General features: G+C 28.6%; 2 protein-coding genes across 3 annotated transcripts; both read left to right on the top strand.

The window, feature by feature from the left end:
- The first annotated feature begins 5,778 nt into the window (after nucleotides 1–5,778).
- LOC145195136 (serine-threonine kinase receptor-associated protein-like) lies at nucleotides 5,779–9,917 on the top strand. The gene is made up of 8 exons (XM_080072924.2): nucleotides 5,779–5,947; nucleotides 6,394–6,529; nucleotides 6,951–7,032; nucleotides 7,134–7,206; nucleotides 7,474–7,573; nucleotides 8,318–8,455; nucleotides 8,740–8,876; nucleotides 9,361–9,917. Exons 1-8 carry the CDS (start codon nucleotides 5,836–5,838, stop codon nucleotides 9,573–9,575), a joined length of 993 nt encoding a protein of 330 aa, XP_079929050.2. The 5' UTR covers nucleotides 5,779–5,835; the 3' UTR covers nucleotides 9,576–9,917.
- LOC149892338 (annexin-B12-like) lies at nucleotides 9,907–14,942 on the top strand. 2 transcript variants are annotated; one of them, XM_090077794.1, is made up of 17 exons: nucleotides 9,907–10,165; nucleotides 10,248–10,308; nucleotides 10,448–10,497; nucleotides 10,642–10,980; nucleotides 11,156–11,270; nucleotides 11,393–11,487; nucleotides 11,720–11,833; nucleotides 12,377–12,467; nucleotides 12,567–12,646; nucleotides 12,751–12,807; nucleotides 13,222–13,268; nucleotides 13,384–13,450; nucleotides 13,565–13,640; nucleotides 13,860–13,918; nucleotides 14,058–14,180; nucleotides 14,579–14,676; nucleotides 14,723–14,789. In XM_090077794.1, the coding sequence occupies exons 1-16, from the start codon at nucleotides 10,040–10,042 to the stop codon at nucleotides 14,630–14,632; spliced, it is 1,554 nt and encodes a 517-aa protein (XP_089933920.1). In that variant the 5' UTR covers nucleotides 9,907–10,039; the 3' UTR covers nucleotides 14,633–14,676; nucleotides 14,723–14,789. The 2 variants fall into 2 exon arrangements, with proteins under 2 accessions (XP_089933920.1, XP_089933919.1); XM_090077793.1 differs by having other exon boundaries at nucleotides 14,579–14,942.
- The last annotated feature ends 4,935 nt before the right edge of the window (nucleotides 14,943–19,877 follow it).

Here is a 19,877-nt window from a genome sequence, read left to right as displayed (position 1 = left end):
TGAAACAAATTGTAATTATAGTGACAGGAAACATTTTTTGTCAACTATGTTAAAGGTTCAAAAGTGCTTAATATAATCGAGCTTCTAAACAAGCTAGCATTCTATTTCGTACGGTTCTGCAAGCTTTTAGACAGTTTTGGAGTTAAAGACGCAAACTCTTTAATAGTTGCTGCTTTTAATTCCATCAAGTTTGTGATTTGATGTTTGCAGACATTTATTTTAGGAATCTCCACAAGAAAAAAGCAGGATCAGATAAGTCGGGAGACCTTGAGGGCCACTCTCAATAAGAGCCTTGAAGTTCTATCCAGCGATCATTCAAATGTTCATTCAACCAGCTCCATCAAAGGAATAGGGACTGATGACATCTGAAATGTGAATTGTGGCCCAAACACAAAGTCCTATGTGCATCAATAACTAAGCATCTGCGTCTCGTTATTTTTTTATTCGAGACGAGACGATCCTAAAAGCTTTGTCCTGATCAGCGATAAATATCGAGACAATTTTCAACTTTCAGTCGAAATCCGGGACTATACCGAGACGAGATGTCCCGGACAAAATAGGAGCTTTACAATTTCCCGGAATTTTCATCTTTTTAACGAGACATAGCGAGACATACTAATTAATCCTAATAAATGTAAATTAATCCTAATAAATGTAAAAAATGTATACTAATAAATGTAAAATTTAAGTAATGAATTTTTGGGATAATTACCATCATTTATTTCAGCTGCTACTATTAATATTGTTATACCATCTATACAAACACAGCTTTAGCAATATTAATGGTAGTAGTTGAAATCAGAGAAAAAAAAACTATTTTTAGGATAGTGTTTAACTTTTTCCGCTAAAATATCGTACAAGAAGGGGATAAATATGTATCCAAGAGCTAAATTTCTGATCATTTGAAATTGTTTATCGCTGAGGTCAGCATTCACTTCTAATGCAAGAGTTTGTTTTACACTCATATTTAAAGGAAAGGTTTTATCCAGTGTCTTTAGCTTTTTTGATTTATAAAACATTTGACTTTTTTTAAAAAGTGTACTTCTTGCAGAGACTAAAAATGGAGCATGATGTTCACACCTAGTACATTTATTTTTTCTCTTTTGCTTTGCTCTCCAAAAACGAACCATTGCAAAAAAGTATGCTTATATTCTATATTATTTTAGAAAATTCTGCTAATTTTAACAATAAAAATCAGGATGCAATTTTTTTATCCAATTTATTTGAAATATATAAAGTTAAAAGATTATCTTAAAAGTAAATATAGACTTTAATTTAGATTAAAAGGTCTCCATTTTCACTAAAAAAAAATCTCTCGTTTTTTAGATTTCTTTGAAAATAATATTAAAATTTAACTTCTTTTAACCATAAATCGAAAAATATAAGTTTTATAAAAAAACTGTTTTTACTTTTTAAATAATCATTTTAATTTAATATAATTAAAAATTTGCACTATACTTACAAAAAAGTTGTGAGGGATTTATTTTTTTGTTATTTTGAGTCACTTGCGTCATTTTCTGGCTGGCAAAACAAACTTGGTTGGCAAAATATTTTCTTCACTGCGAAAGCGCGAGTAAGATATACACTTAATATAAATGATGAGTCTCGTAACGTTTCATAATTTTTCGGGACGCAATTTTTAAATTCCGAGACAAAATTTATTTCCCGATTTATAACTTTATTCTGGGACAACCTTTCCCTTTGTCTCGCTATTTTTTTTCCAGGAAATTTCTCGTCTCGTTACGCTTGTCCCGGTTCATTTCGAGAAAACGGTTCCGAGACGCAGACGCTTATCAATAACACTACCTGTTGTTTCCCACTTGTGGAATAAATCGTTGATAGTTCTTCTTGTTGGGGCAGGCAAATTTAAGTCTCTCTACCATTGGCGTTGTGTTGAAACTGGATGCTTCAATAAGTAATTGTGTTTTATTATCCAGATCTTTTGTTGCACATTGTAACGCATTTCACTCATTTTTCAAAACAAGAAATATATTGTAATAGACTTTGTTTATTACACAGTGACAAAATTTCATCGGTCAGTTTATTTCACCAATGATTTTTTTTACCAATTGATATCGAATAACAACTTTTGGCGCACTGTACATTAAATTATCAACTGTCTTAACTTTCACTATCTTTAAAAAATCAAGAATTCTTTCAATATACCTAGGTAAATATCTCTACAAACATAACAGCGAAGTTACAAAAAAAGGAAAAAAATGCAACTAAAAAAAAAACAATTTATCATACACGAAATTGGAAAAACAAAGCACAGATGAAAAGTTTTTACTTCGTGAAATATCCAATAATGAAGCGATAACTGTTCGCTATGGTGAAGAAAACTCAAACATGTGTGTAGCAAGTATGAAATTAGCAATCCAGCACTGTAACTTATGTCCATCCTTCTAAACCACAATATAAAATTGCAAAACTCATTTTAAAGTTCCATGATCCATTTGGTCTATTACAATATTTCGTTTTTCATCTTTTGGTTGAGCAAAAAAAAATTTTTATTATGTAGTAACATATTACGAACTTGAAAAGTAAGATTTAAAAATTGCAAGTGTTGTAAGATTTAAAAAATGCAACCAGTGTTGCAAAACAATTTTTATTTTGCTCATCTAGAAAAAGTTCATCTTGCAGGAATAACTGATGAATCTATCTATTTTTCAGTAAATACGTGGGAAATCATGCACGGTAGCGTGATTAAGCGGTAGCGTGATTAAGTAGTAGCGTGATTAAATGATAGCGTGATAAAGCGGTAGCGTGATTAAGTGGTAGCGTGCAAAAGCTCAGAAATAATATAATAAGTTTTTTCGGTTTTTAAAGTATTACTTTTTACAAAATTTTCTCAAATCAGCTGACATTTTACCAAATTTTCTTTATATAAATTCAACTCATGGTACAAACTAAAAATTGTTATACATTATAACGATTAATTAAAATGTAATCTTCATTTTAAAAAGGCTTCCACGCAAAATTCTAAGAAAAACTGAATTTTGCCAAAAAAATTATTTAAAAAAACATTTTTTCAAATCAACTTTTCAATAAGATTTAAGTTTCAATAAGACATGTTTTTAGGCATATCTATTTGTTTTAAAAACAGCATCACTGAGACGAGGCATTGAATCAGCTAAATTAATGAGAACATCTAAGAATATCTTCATTCAAAGCTAATAAATGGTGTTTGTTAGTTGGTTCTCTGATCATACTCCCAAAGATGCTCCTTAAGGTTGGGAACTTGACTCTGTGAGAGCCATTCAAGAACTTTGATTTTTTATGATTTAAAATAATCCTAAATCGTTCCGGCAAAAAATGCTACGGATTATAATTTTGTTGTTATTATATGTTATAATTCATTTGCGAGACATTTTATCCTTTGCATGTGACTGCATAAAATTCTTCAAAATGTCTAATAAACTCCCTGGTCCATAATACCTTCTATGCAATTAATGGGGCCTATATTAACACGAGTAAAGCATCTCCAAGCCATAGTATTTCCTCCGTCATGTTTAAAAATAACTGATATTTTGGATTGAGTCTGTCTCCTACTGGACATCTGATATACCTAATTCCCCTTACAACTAAAGTAGCATAAACTCTAGTTCGTCAAAGAAAGGGACTTTTGATTAGTCATCAACTATCCAACTAATATGATCTGTTAGAAATTTTATTCTGGTTTTCAAGTTTCTTGTAGATATCAGGGGTTTCTTAACTGAACGGTGGCCAAAGAGAAAGCTCTCTGTTAGACATAATTTTTTTCCAAAGCTTTTATAATTAATTTCTTTATTTCATTTTAAACTTCCTAAGCCTTTACCATGCTTTTGAAATATCACAAAGTAACTGAATCATTAAATTTTGCAAATATTTCGGGCTTTAACAATGCTTTTGTTTACAAAAACTTGATTTAATTGCGGGGTGTGATACTGTTTGTAATTTTTTGCACGGAAGCCTTTTCAAAAAAATTAAATTTTAATTAATCGTTATAGTTTATAAACTTTTATGGTTTGTATTATGAACTGAACTAATCTAAAAAACATTCGCTATTGTAATAGATACAATTCGGTCTCAGTCAAACAGTAATGAACGAGTCAGAAACAGAATTTTTAGAAAAGGATAGTTGCACTAAAACCTGTGAGAGGAAGTTTGAAGATTGTTGCATCAGAGCCAAATGACGAAAAATCCAACATTTGATATCTTCTTCTAGTGTAGAGTTTCATTTGCGTGGCAGACGAGTTTAAGAAAAACCGGAAAAAGTGCGGAAGCTAAAATACTTCCAACTTTTACAGGCAGACAAAAATGCAAAAAATTATTTCTGCTCTTAAACAAAAACCTTTACATCGAAAAAAACCATTTGGCTTGATAATAAACACAAAAATACACGAAATCGAAAAACTCTACGTATCTGAGATATAAATGACCACTTTGGTGTTGCAAAAAGACAATTTGAGAAGAATAACATATATTGTCACTCAAAAATTTGTGAGAGTGGAGAATTACAAATTTGGATTATCAAGCTTCCATTCTTAGATATGGTTGAGCGTTATTTACATTTGGACTACGAATTAGACATAAATTGGCAAGCAAGGAAAAAAAAAAAAAAGTAATTGGAGTTATGAAAAGCAGAGATTCTGAAGGGTTTTTTGAAGGAACTTGGAATATTGTTAGACCAACTAAAACCTGAATATGTCCACAAACAATGGAAACACTGTACAATTTTTTTCTCTGAAACTTGAAAATATCTGCAGAGATAACTGGGATGGATACAAATTTGTTAATAAAGTTTCTCATAACCCTGCAAAAAATCTTCCTGTGATTATGATGTTAACTGCAACAAATTTAAAAAATAAATGTTGAAAAACAAATTAATAAAAAATAATGAACAAAAATAATATAAAAAATTATATACCAACCAGCACCCAAAAGGTGCAGAAATAACAAAACATACTTCTTTCTAAGTTGACAACTCAGCAAGTAAACCCAAGGATTTGCTTCTTCGGGTTCCTCGAATCAAAACTTTCATTTGTAAGAAAACTCAGAAACAGGAAGGAAAAGTAGAAATATAAGAATGAAGCATTGTTCCATTTGTTTTTATCTTCTGATACTTACATTTCACCAACAAAAAATCGTCTTCAGAAAGTGAAAAGTTTAGATTTTATATTTACTTATGTATTAATATGTATATATTGTTGTAAAGTTAACTACCAGCTAAATGTTTTTGCTATACATCTAACTCAATGATTCTTTATTTCTGTAAAGTTGGGGAAATATTCTTCTAAAGTTTTAAATAAGTTCAATGTTGAATTTTTTTTTATTTCTATTATTTTTTTTTTTTTTGGGGGGTGGGGGTTGGGGTGGATCTTAAAGATTCTGTTCTTCCTCTAAATTGAAAAAGGTGTATTTGGATCAATATTATGATTGATCTTCAAAAAAAATCTTGCTGAGCCACATTAAAAGCTTACAAAACTATAACCGTTCATAGTAAGAATCTAAAATTATTAAAATCTCATAGGTTTACGTCTTCATTTGCTAAAAATGTCCAAGTTTTAAAGAACCCCATCTTTCGGCATAATGTCTGGAACGCCTTAAAAGTCAAGAAATCAGCTAAATACATTTCGCCAATTTTTTAAACTCAACTTAAACATATTATTCAAAAACAAAATTTAAAAATTTCGACGAAGAATAATTTTACAAGTGCAAAAAACCTGTTACATCAGCTAATCTCCTTTAAATATTCCACAAAATTGTTGAAACCGAACATAAACACGTTCCGTTAAATATTCAAAAACAAATTTAAAAAACAACAATTTCTTCACTTTAAACCAGCATTTAAAAATGGCCGTGAAACAGACTCCTCTGACCTGTCCCGGCCACACAAGACCAGTGGTAGATTTAGCTTTTTCTGAAGTTACAGATCATGGCTATTATCTGATAAGTGCTTGTAAAGGTCAGACTTCTTCTAACCATTCTATATATATGTGTGTGTATGTGTATGTGTGTGTGTGTGTGTGTGTGTGTGTGTGTGTGTGTGTGTGTGTGTGTGTGTGTGTGTGTGTGTGTGTGTGTGTGTGTGTGTGTGTGTGTGTGTGTGTGTGTGTGTGTGTGTGTGTGTGTGTGTGTGTGTGTGTGTGTGTGTGTGTGTGTGTGTGTGTGTGTATTCTTTCTTGCACGGTATTGAGAGTATAAACAAGCTCTAGCTAGATTTGTAAGATTTTCTAGTTTTCAATATTCTAATTGAAATTTCATTAAGTTTGATTTTAAATATTGTAAATTAACTGAAAAATAAAGACTTGATATAAATACAAGCTCTGATAAAACAGCATCCTTTGTTTATAATTTTACAAAGTACAAAAATCACACCAAGAATGTGAATTTAAAAAGTACATATTTTAGACGGCAAACCAATGTTGCGTCATGGCCATACTGGTGATTGGATAGGCACATTTGATGGTCATAAAGGAGCTGTTTGGGGTGCAACCCTCAATAGAAAAGCAACAATTGCAGCAACAGCAGCAGCTGACTATACAGCGTATGTATATTTTTCTATTTTTTTTATCAATAATGAAAATAAAAGTAATATAAAAAAGGTTTTTATATTGTTTTTATTTTCAAATTTTTTGGCGTATAAGTTAAAACAGTTAGTTAAAATAGATTAAAAACAAGAAGTGTACTATGATGCTTATCTTTAACTGTACATGAAGTTTTACTCCAAAAATGTATATAAAAGGGTTTATTTCTCCTTATGAGAATCTATTATTGTTTTCATAAACCATTGACAAATAAAAGATTACGTTATGATAATATTTTTTGCATGTAATTCTTAGTAATTGACATTTTCATCAAAAGTTTTATTTGAAGCTAGTTTGATAACATTTAAAAAAAATTCTCCAGAACCTTTTTTAGTTTTAGAAGCTGTGTATTAAACTTTAAATAATTTTCATATTTGATAGGAAAGTTTGGGATGCTTTAAAAGGAGTAGAGTTGATTACATATACACACAACCATATTGTAAAGACAGTTGACTTTTCAAATGTAAATTTTATTATTATTATTTTTACCTGTTTAGCTATTAAAGTTTTATTCTTTTTAATTTTGTTAACATGAATATTTTTTTTGCTAAGTTGATTTTATAGGATGAAGGTAAACTGTTAACAGGAAGCAATAACAAGACCATGAGGGTTTTTGACCTTGTTTGTCCTGAAAAAGGTATAGTATGTTTTAACTCTATATAAATTTATTATTATTAACTATTTTTTCTAAGAACTTTTGTCCTCATTTTTTATATTAATTTAAAAGTAATTTGCCCAAAGTATCAATATAGTTACATCCTTAGAAAATATTGTTAAATATAGTGATGTAAATCATCAAAATATTTTTTTGTCTTTTTGTTCTGCATAGTTTAAACTTCTAACAATAAAGCTTCACCTGTTATCCCATTCCAATACAAATATGCATTCACTTATTTTTGTTTAGAGGCTGATATTATAGATGGCCTGGGAGGCAACCCAAAGTCATGCATATGGTTAAATAATGATACAAGTATATTATCAGGATGTGATGAAAAAACTGTGAGGTAAATGTACTAGCAAAAGTAATTCATAGTTTTAGTTTGTTACTTTAATTATGCAATATAAAAATTTTTTCCCAATATCAGTTTTAAAAAAAGAGAAAGCAATACAATGAGTCATTTCCTAGTTTTCACAACAATAGTAATACCCATGGATATGAGAAAAAAAGAAAAGTAATATTTCAAGTCTAGTAGTTAGGCCAGAGCTAAATATGATTATTTGGAAAGGAAGGTGATTTAGTGGTTCTGTCTTTGTTAAAGCCACAGTAAATGGTTATATAAAATATTTGAATTATTTTATAAGTTTAAAAGATCAACAAAAAATATGTTTTAGAGAATAATGTGACAGCATTATAAAGTAAAATGTTGTTATGCTTAGTACATTATTATAATAAGATGGGAATAAGTAAGTATTTCTCCCAAAGTCAAATCTTTCCATTTTAATCCTTTCAGTTTTTAAAACATTAAAATTGTTGAGTTAAATTTCCTAAAAATACAATCATAGGTTTTGATCTTTTATTTAATATGGAAAGTTTTAAAGAAAATTTAGAAATAGTAAATTGTAAATTAAAAATGATTTTGTCTTTTAAATCATTATTCATTTAATACAAAAGCTACATCATTACTGTTACTAGTTAATTATTACAGCTACCATTGTTGGTCTACCACATTATTGTACTAATTATTAAATTATTTTTTTCTAATACATAAATATATTGTTAAACTTAATCAGATAATTTTTACTATAAGACTTTGGGATGTTCGCACGTTAAAGCAAGTAAATACCATTGTGCTCGATAGACCCCTTACTGGTTTAGAATTATCTCAAGACCAATCAATACTCTCTATTGCTTGTGGAAATCAAGCACTTTTTTATGACTCGATGAGGTATTCCTTTTTTGACTTATATTTGCCCCAACTACATGTATTTTGTGCAATGTTGCTATAGATAATGCAAGCTGTGTTTGATTAATCTACAAATCTTTATGCAGAAAACATGTGTTCTTTACAACCTATGTTTATTGATTATATATTTGTTAAGATTTATCCTTAGTTTTAAAAAATAAAGATTAAAGTGGGAGTTGATTTTTAAAAAATGTTTGTTGGTTGGACCAATTTTTGGTCTCTTTATATATGTTAATACTTAGTTAAAACTCATTTTTTTAAAACAGTTTATCATTGTTGAAAAGCTCTGAATTAAAGACTGTCACTAATTCTATCTCATTGAGTCCAGATAAAAGTGTTTTTGTGACTGGAGGAGAAGATTTTTTGCTTTATAAATTTGATTATGCCACTGGGAAACAACTAGGTATTATTATTAAGACTAATTTGCAATTTAAGAAAAATTTATCATAAAAAAGCATCATGTTTAAATCTGTATTTGTTCTTGTTGTTACTATCATCATCATCATCATCATCATCATCATCATCATCATCATCATCATCATCATCATCATCATCATCATCATCATCATCATCATCATCATCATCATCATCATCATCATTTATTATTATCATTATTGTTATTATTATTATTATTATTATTATTATTATTATTATTATTATTATTATTATTATTATTATTATTATTATTATTATTATTTTTATTATCATTGTCATTATTATTATTATTATTATTATTATTATTATTATTATTATTATTATTATTATTATTATTATTATTATTATTATTATTATTATTATTATTATTATTGTTATTATTATTATTAATTTTATTATTAATATTTTTTATACTGCTACACTATTGCTGCTATTTCATATTTTCAATTTAGAATCATATCATGGCCATTTTGGCCCTGTTCACTGTGTTAGATTTTCTCCTGATGGAGAAGTATATGCCTCAGGTTCTGAAGATGGAACTCTTAGGTTATGGCAAACAACTGTGGGAAAAACATATGGCTTATGGAAAGCACAGGGTGATGAAGAAGAAACAAAACTAAGTATCAATGAACAGAATACATGCAATGAAGTTGCAGTTGAATCATAACTCATATATTGTTATTTTTACAATTGAAAATTATTGAAACAGGAAGACATACAAATATAGTAATATGATGGAAATTGTTTCTAATGAAGGGAATGTTCGGCATGTTATACATTCTTATTTTTAGAAAAAATTAAATGGTGGTTATTTATATATAACATGAAAAAAGGTTTAAAAGGCAAAAATGTTGTTAAGTATTTTTATTTAGCCTGACATGGCTTTAAGATGACATTTTAAAAATAGGACAAATTTTTACAATATATTGTTAAAATAAGATAAATTTTTGGCAAGTTTATTATAACAATATATTTAAATTGTAGTAATAAATTTTAGTTTCTAAAATGTTCATAATGATTGTTTTTTTACCCCTTCAATAATTTGCTACAAAATGAGTTTCCTTTTTTAAAGTTTTCATGAATTTATTTCAATTTATTTAACAGTATACCAACTAAGTAATTTGCATCACCATGAGTTATCCTCCACCTGGTGGTTATGGGTATCCTCCACAGGCAAATTATATTCCTCCACAGCCAGTATACTGCCCTAGTGTACCTCAAAATGATACTTTTGTTGGATACCCTCCTCAACCTGTGGTATTAAATTAGAATAAATAAATATACAGCTTGTTGACATTTACAAAATTATTCACTGGTGTGTGTGTGTTTTTTTTTTAAGTTTGGGAACCCATCTGGACCATACAATACTTCGCCAGCAGCTATGCCCTATACTCAAACAGGTATAAAAAATTTGACAGATCTGAATGCTTTAAAGATGTTTCCTTCCGTAGTAAACATTTTCTGTTTTTATCTTTAATAGTATTTTCTTTTTTAATGAAATGTATGAAACAAATGTTTGTTAAATAGTTTTTTTTTTAGGCATGCCAATGGCAGGTGGACCTCAATATGATCAGCCATTTTCATTTGCAGTTAGTAATCTCTCAAAGTGTTTTACAAATTAATATTATGAAAATTTTTATGATATTAAATAATTCTAAACTTTTTCTGTTCATAGTTTTTTTATAATTTAAAATTTAAAAAGTAGGACTGAAAACTTTGAAAAATTTTTGCAGGGCACTGCATATGCTGCATCTGCTGCATTAAACTTTCGGCAAAATTATCCACCTCAGGCTCAAACTTATCTTCCTCAGGCTCAACCTTATCCACAACCAACAGATTACTCTGCACCACAATCTCCTTATCCACAGCAATACTCTGCACCACAATCTACTTACCCTCAGCAATATAATTATCTTGAGCAATCTAATAATGCTCAGCCTTTATATCCACAGCAACCTACTTTAACCCAACAACAACCTAGTTATCAGCAACAACAGCAGCCTTATACTCAACAAACAAACAGTGTCCAACAGCCACAACAGACTCATTTTCAAACAGTTCCACAGACACAGGTGTGAATGTTTGTGTGTGTCTATATATATATATATATATATATATATATATATATATATATATATATATATATATATGATTTAGAAATTTTTCTTGAGCTTGAGCTTTTAAAAATAAATATTTTTATGCAGTTCCAAAGTGAGATCTTGTTTTTTCCAAATTTTTTCTGTTTAGGCTTCTTCAGCAGAAATTCCAAAAGAACCAGCTACTCAAGGCACAGTAAAAGAATTTCCTTGCTTTAAACCACAACAAGATGCAGAAGATTTACGAAAAGCGATGAAGGGTTTTGGTAAAGTCTTTGTTATTTCATTACTAAACTTTTGTTAGTAAATAAATTTTTATTACTAATTTGTTACTCCATGTTGAAAAGAAGATTAAAAGGTATTTATCATAAGTTTAAGTTATTTTAAGGCACTGATGAAAAAGCTGTGATTCAAATAATTGGTACACGTTCAAATACTCAGCGTCAAAAAATTAAACTTGAGTTTGCAACAATGTTTGGAAAGGTATATCAGTTTGATTTTTTTTAAGTACTAAAGCAATTTATAACTCTTTGCTCTATAAACATTTACTACCAGTTGACCAGAAATGGGAACTTTAGATTAATTGTAAATATAAATTAGTTTATGTTTAGAGTACTGTTAATACTTTTTGAACCAAAATTAAGAGGAAAAAAATTTTTCTATTTTGATTTAAATAAAAAATGAATAGCTTACAGTTTTTCATGTCTTTCTTTAGGATCTCATTAAAGAGCTGATAAGTGAATTGAGTGGAAATTTTCAAAAAACTGTCTTAGCCTTACTTGCACCACCTGATGAGTTTGATGCTTCAGAACTCTACACTTCCATGAAGGTCAATTTTTTTTTTTTAAATGTATCTGATAATGGTTTTCAGGTTCATTAAATATTAAAAATTGTAATTCAAAATTTAAAATCATATTTTTTTAAAAATTTTGTTTTGGGCTAAAACATTTTGAGATTCAATCAGAAGTAAATATCAAGTTGAAGTACTGAAATCAAAATATTTTCTTCATATTTTTGATTAATTGTAACTAGCTGCAATTTTCAAGAATAAAAGTTTGCTTTATTGGTATGGGTTGTATTACATGATAAACCCATAAGAGTAGGTTACAAAAATGGAAATTAACTGACATTAATGATCAATATTTCATCTTGTTCTCATTAAAAGTAGTCTGAGAAAAGTTGCTTTGATTTTGTTGGTGGATAGCTTATGAAATTGTGTGAAAATCGTTTTAAATAAGTATTATTAACAAATTGATATCTGAAATATATCACAATAAATGAGAGTTTGGTTTTAATATCAGTTTTAATATTTCTTATTGCTTGTTTTCTGGATTTGAACCAATAAAAACACCTATAACCACTTTTATACCAGGGGGTTGGAACAGACGAAAAGGCATTGATTGAAATCTTGTGTACAAGAACTAATGCGCAAATAAGAGCAGCTTCAAATGCTTTTAAAAGATGTGAGCCATTTTCTTTTTGCTTTCTTATTTTTTCTTTTTTGCTGAATAAATTTATTCTATATATAGTTTGAGACTGAAAATCTTTTTTTATATAAATAGTATATAAAGAAGATTTAGAGAAGTGGATTCTATCAGAAACATCAGGACATTTCCGAAGACTTTTGGTGTCTCTTGTACAAGTAAAACTGAAGTTTTCATAACTAATAATAATTTTTTTTTCCATATCAGCACAAGTTATCTAATTTTTAAAATATATTATGAGTTTATCACAGCTTTGTTTTAGGGATCACGAAATGAGAATGATCCTCTGAACCACCAAAAAGCTGTGGAAGATGCTCAGGTATTTAATTTAAGTGCAAGTTTTTGATTTCTCTTTGGATTTTAAATTTCGGAAAGCAAATTAAGATTTCAAATAAATTACTAAATGCAACCCCTCAAGTTTTATTTTCAATCAACATTTTGTTTGCTCTAACAATAGTAACATAATAGAGGAAAAAGTTACTCATTGTTTGTCACAAATGTAATCATAGTGACAATTTTTTGTGACTATTTATCTATGATACTATTGAAATGGGGACTGAGTCCCAATTCAATAGTATCATTTCTTTTTAATAATTTTTTTAAAAATTCTTTTTTTTTTAAATTTTTTTATTTAATAATTTTTCTTAACTTTTAGCAAGTTCATCCTCCACAATCAGTTCATGTAATTTTAGGTTTTATGATATATAACATGCTATGTAAAAATTGATTTTAGGCATTGTATAAAGCTGGAGAAGCTAGATGGGGTACTGATGAGTCAAGGTTTGTTTGTACACAGTATTGTTTTTGAGAGGGTTCTCTAATTATTTTTTTTACTTTTTCTTTACTTTGATGAAGGATCATTGTCCCTGACATTAATACAGCAAAACTTTTGCAGGTTCAATGTGATATTAGCTTCCAGAAGTTTTCCACAACTCCGCCTAGTTTTTGATGAGTACCAAAAGGTATAGTTTATTATATAATTAAGTTTTTTTTGTCTGATTCAGTTCATAAAAAGAAAAATTTTTTCATAAATGTGTTTGTGTTTTTTATTTGGTTGCTTTTTATTTGTTTTCTAGATCTCAAAAAAAACACTAGAAATAGCTATTCAAAAAGAAATGTCTGGAGATTTAAAAGACGGAATGTTAGCTATTGGTAACATAATATGAGTTTCTAGCATCTAAAATAAATTGCTTAAGATTCTTAAGTTTGTTTTTAAATCTTTATATCTTTTTAGTTTTACAATTTTAAAAATAAAATTCCTTTAAATAAAAATGTGTTTTTTCAGCTAGACAACATCTATTTTCAAGCAAAACTTAACATTTAAAAATTTTTCGTTTTTATTTTCAACAACTTTTGTTTTCTTTTTATTAGTCAAATGTGCACAAAACAAACCTAAATACTTTGCTGAACGACTTTATCATTCCATGAAGGTTAGCTTTTTTTTTTTTTTCTTTTTAAATTACCATCCCATGATGTCTACTCTGATGGAAATGATAAAAATGACAATTAATTATAATTATATATATAAATTAATGATAATTTAATTTTTGTGGTGATAATTTAATTTAGGGCTTAGGTACAGATGATAAAACTCTAATTCGAATTATGGTGTCTCGTTCTGAGATTGATATGGTTCAAATAAAGGCAGCATTTAAATCTATGTATGGAAAAACCTTAGCAAGCTTTATATCTGTAAGTTTTCATATTAATAATTAATTTTTTTGTTATTTTAATGAGTTTATAATTTGGAAATGGTATAAGCCTTTGAAAAATAAGCTTTATCTTATTTGTTGAAGAAATTTAATGATTTCAAAATTTAAATAGCAACTATCAATCCACTTGACTATGGTTAGGGAATTTGATATTTGTTTTTTTATTTATGTTTACACTTTTAAATTAGGAAATTTTATAATGGTCTTAGTTGAGAAATGTGACAAGATAAAACTTTCATTCTCGTTTCATTCCGATATGGAACGAGATACTTTCATTTGAAATTTATTTCCGAGACGAGTCGAGACAAATTTTAACCAGAATATGTTATGAGCCGAGATAAGTTGAAAGGTGCATTGAATAAATTTTTATGTTTTTAGGACGATTGCTCTGGAGACTACAAAAAGTTGCTCATACAAATTTGTGGCCAGTGATAAAGTATTATATGAAGTTGTTGTGCTCCTATTTTTGGTTTTTTTGTGTTCACTCTAAAAAATTAATATTGTTTTTAAAAATATATTTTTGTGTTCACTTTAAAAAATTAATATTGTTTTTAAAAATATATTTTAGGCCTTGAACTCTGAATTTTATTTTTTTTACTTGTATTTTTTTTTTTTTTTGCATTTTTTGTGTAAGTTTCAATTTTTTCTTATTTTTAAAAAATATTCTCCTATTTATTCCAATTTATCTTTATGTTACGATTTTAAAATGGTTTTGAATGAATATAAACAAATACGCAATCAATAGATGTTTTGTTTAGTAGCCAATATGCAACGCTAACCCTTGTGTACCGAACGTATTGTAACATATATGGTGTTTTTTCTTTGATAAATTAAGCTTCAACTTATAAAAGATAATTTCACTTACTCGATTGATGGCTGTAATTTTTCAGTTATGTTAGAAAAACATTGAGTTTATTTTGTATTGGGGATATTCTCAAGTAAATCTCAAAAGAAATTAAGTTCATATTATGCTAGTAAAAGAAATTTAAATGAGCTGAAAAATTCAAAATGCTGATCGTTTGTTGTGGAAGTCTTCATTTGGGTATACACCCGGCGAAAACCCACCGGTTTTTTTTATTTTTTATTCTAGACTAAAAGATAGAAAAAAGTTAGACTAAAAGAATAAATTCTATTAAGTTATATTAGTTCAAGTTTAGGGTGTATACTATCATGTTCGGAATCGCTACCCATCAATATGCTGTGTTCCTTTTTGCAATTCTTACTTCTATCTTCTTTTTGAACGCTTCCTTACCTTAGATATGCTGTTTTTAAAGATGTTTTTTGAATATTAAATTATATTACCGACTGCTGTTTATTGATGATAGTAGTTACCTTCAACTCCGTTTTTTTTATTACCTTTACTGGTATTTAAACTATCAAGCTCGTCGTAGTAGAAAACAATCGTGCTATAACCGTTTTTTTTTTAATCAACAAAAAATTAAAACTTTTGCAAAGTTGAAAAATGTTCATTAAAACATTTTTTTTAAAAACTACAAACATCACAAAAAAAATATAAGACTATTTTCACCCGCTGTTTCTTGCATGAATGTCACACATTGTGTTCTGTTAAGCAATTTTGATCAGAAAATAAGTTTTTTCCACTTTTAAAATTAATCAGCAGTTTATAAGGAATCCCATTTTGCAGCTTTTAACCAAAACCATGCTACTAATTTTTGTTCTCCAAAATTGTTCAAATGTTTATGTAATTTTCACCCGCTGTTTCTTGTATGAATGTCACACAGTGTTCTGTTAAGCAATTTGAAAACTTTACTCGAATTCGCAAAACGACATCGATCGAAGTCTATGTCATTTAAAAAAATATTCTGTGAAGTAAAAATTGATGGCAAAGCTCATGCGTGTCGTCCACCGTAGCAACAGTTGAATCCCAAATGCACGATGAAGATCGAAATAGAGAGGTGGCAACAATACAAGATGGTGTGTGTATGTGTGTGTGTGCGCGCGCGATGGTGATCAAATAATAATATCAATTATGTATCATTTAAATATTTCTAAAGATATTACCGTTTTACTTTTACATGTTGTGGATTTTTTCTTTTTTTTTATTTACAAACTCTTCAAACTAAAAATGATAAGGCCTTAAGATTAAACTAAAGGCTGTTGCTAATAGCTTCATAAGTTCATAACATTTTCATGATAGCAAACACAAGTAAAACTCAAGTTTTGTTGAAATCTCTTCTAATTCTCGCCCTCTTTGACGGATTCTAGTCCATCAAATATTTAACTTTAAAGTTCGGAAGGTTTTGATATCGGTTGTACAAATTCCTTTGCATCAACTTTATCTTTATAAACACTTACGTTTTTCTAGGTGTATGTGGAGAAATTACCAACATGCTGTCATATTTCTTATATTTCTTCTTCTAATTTTTTTTGAACTTTTCGTAACCTTTTTTTTTCTTCGCCGTATCACTATAACCTCATTCATCTGTGTGAATGTTATAGCGTCACGAATAAGTGAAATTTTTGCTCTGTTACTTGACTTACCAATGCAGCTGTTCAACATCCATCTATTGACATGCTCCTTGGCGTCTGCTTAGTCATTATTCATATTCTCAATTTCTTCATTGAGATTTTTATCGTGTTTTTTATTGTTTAGGAGCTCGTGATTGTTTCACATTTTGAAAAATACCTCAATAGCTTTTGTGTCTTAGCTTTTTACTTAAAACGTTTGTTTCTTCTTTACATGGAAGTTCATCCTTACCAAGTTATTAAACGAGCTGATGTCTCGTTCAAGTGAATGAAAATCTTAAAACAAGTTTTTTCTATGTTAACTTTGGTACTTCAGTTTGAACAGCTGTTTGATCTTCAATAATTTGTAGGTAGATTTTTTAATAAATTTTTTATATTTTCTTCCTATCGGCATTTTTCCTACGAAGAAACATGGACCTATAAGAGATGGACGTGCAACCTATTGTTTTACATCAAAAAGGCCGCAAAAATCAGCGAACCGTGCGAGTTTCCGACCAACTCTAAATTTTCACCTGTCAACAAAAAAATCTATTAAAATGGCTGCCCATAGTTTTAAAACAGAAACTCTGATCACGTGGTATTAGTTTAACCTTTTATAGCATTTGTTTAAAAAGACTGTTCAGGATAAAGTAACTACTTTACGCATTGACAAATTACTAAACAAATTACACCAAGGTAAAGGAAATTAGTTTTCGGCACAAACATATTTTCATCATTTTTTCAAGATAAACATTTGTAAATTTGGGAACTTTTTTCGTGTAAACAAATTTCCGTCAATAATAAAATAGATCTGTAAGGATATTTTTAAAATGACTAAAAAAAGTATAGCGAAATATAGAAAAGCTTAGATAAAATTGTCAGTCAAGATCTGGTTTCATTCAACTCCTTAGTCCTTCATTCACCAGGCTTCATTTTGTGTATTTTTGAGTATTTTTTCCGATATGTCGCCATTTTTTGCCTCGACTACTCTATAAGCTCCAAAATATACATTCCGCTATGAATTTTTTTTTTATTACGTGTATTTTCTAATGGGATTTTTTATAATTCATTTGATAATGCAAAACGTTGTAAAAAGTTATTCAAATTTATAATTATCTTGCAAAATGCGACCAGATAATTCATGTTTTCGTTTTTCATATTTCATATATTATTTCATCTGTCATAAAAAGCACATAAAAACCCAGTTGTTTTTGTCTAATAAAAATTAGTTTATATATAGCTGGTAAATCATGCTATGTTAAAATTAAATACTTAGTTATTCTTACGGTTTGCCATAAATTGGCTTCGCTAAATTCTTTAAAACTTTGACAAATTACTTTTTTCTTTATCGTATTTACATTCATTTTATGTATAAGTTATTTTTACTTAACTGTATATACTTCTGTTTGTTAAACATAAAAGTAGAAAATTCTATGATATTCATAAACTAGAAGTCTACAGCAATATAGCAGATGGAGTAGTTCCCTGGACATGAAACCATTGTGCTCCAGGTAGCTAAAAAACTAGTTGATATTTTGTATTATTTATTATATCTCTAGTAATACATGTACTAAAGCAGTTAAGTAAATGATTTTAATTTCTATTTCATCATCAGCGTTATTCTTAAAGTATTAAGAATATCTAGCTATATAAAATTAAGCTTAAAACTTGGTTCTATTGCTGTTATCTTGAATTAATAAAAGGAAGTTGATGTGACTGGTTAGACGAGACTAAAAACTTTCGACAAATCCGACAGACTTTAATATAATTTAATTTCTATTGTTTAAAACAAAAGATTTGTAACAATACGCAACGAGCATGGTTCGCAAAAAAAAAAAACAATAGGTTGCACATCCATCTCTTATAGGTCCATGGAAGAAACAACCCTCTGCTACATAGCGGCATTTTACTAGCATGGTGCTGAACCAGTTACAAAAATTGATGCTAGAATGATAACAATATTTTCGAAAATCACCATTTGCAGATGAAAACATGTTATTAAAATGGACATTAATGTTAAAATGGTTGTTATCGTGAGATAACGACCCTAAGCATTCTTCACGTTTAGCGAAAAAGTGGATTGATGATCATTCTATCGACCTTTTGAAGTAACCTGCCCGAATTTTCCCGATACTAATCTTATTAAAACATTAGGAATGACGTTGAAAAGAATTCGTAAAGTAAGAAACTTAAAAACCTAAATGAATTGCGGGAAACATACATCTTGGTGCTCGGCATCGAGATGCATGTAAATTCATATAGAGGATCTACAATTTTTTACTAACATGCATAATTTGGGGCTAATATTTGAATTCGGATAAAAAAAATTTGAAGATTGACCACCAAAAGCTTTTTTTTCTGGTGAAAAAGGAATCTTTATATGGTATTAAGTTCATGAGGAATTAAAAAATTTTTCCTTCATTTTTCTGTGTAAGAATGAACACCGAAAAATAAGGAAATAATTACAAAATAATACTTGGAAATCTTGTTAAGTTGATTGTGACTAATGAGTGCTGATTCCTTGTCCACAACTGTTTATTTTAGGTATTTTCTTGTTAATGCAGGCAAATTGAAAAAAAAAAAAAAAAACATTTTATACAGAAAATGCAAAAAAGTTATAAAAAGGTTTTAAAGTTATAAAAGTTTTAAAGTTATAAAAAGGTTTGCCTTCGAATGTCTTTAAAGATTTTAATGCGCTGTATGCAAAATTCTTTTTATAACTTTAAGTGACGAGTTAGAGATAAATAAAGAATTTCCACCTGGTATGACGATTCAAAATTAGACAATTACCGCCTGAGATGACGAGCATGATAAGCGATTTCTCTTCTTACATCTGATCGATCAAAAACAAGTAATCCAGTAGTTTTATATGTTAAAATTCACCTCTTTGTCTCAAGTTTTTGAAAAGCACTATCATTGCAATAACCTTAGAGACTCTTGTATTGAAAAGAACTCATCCGTTTTAATCTAAAAGCATACAACGTGGCTTTACATAATTGCTTTGCACGAAATTGATAAGTTTCCAATCCACAAAACTAATGAGCTAACAATAGTTTAAACTCAATGGTTTAGATTTTATTGGTAATTGTTTTGAGAACAATTCAACGAAACTTATTTGAAAGTATAATAACGTGCAATAAATTTTGGGTTTCTCTTCAATAATAGAAAAAGAATGCGTAGTAAAAGTAATCAAGAAAAATCTAACGTATCT

This window comes from Hydra viridissima, unplaced genomic scaffold, assembly GCF_058129835.1.
Source record: "Hydra viridissima isolate aposymbiotic clone 2 unplaced genomic scaffold, HvirCarnegie_v1 scaffold_2, whole genome shotgun sequence".
NCBI classification, from domain to species: domain Eukaryota; kingdom Metazoa; phylum Cnidaria; class Hydrozoa; order Anthoathecata; family Hydridae; genus Hydra; species Hydra viridissima.
Note: the sequence above shows the minus strand (reverse complement) of the source record. Positions and strands in the feature narration are given on the sequence as shown.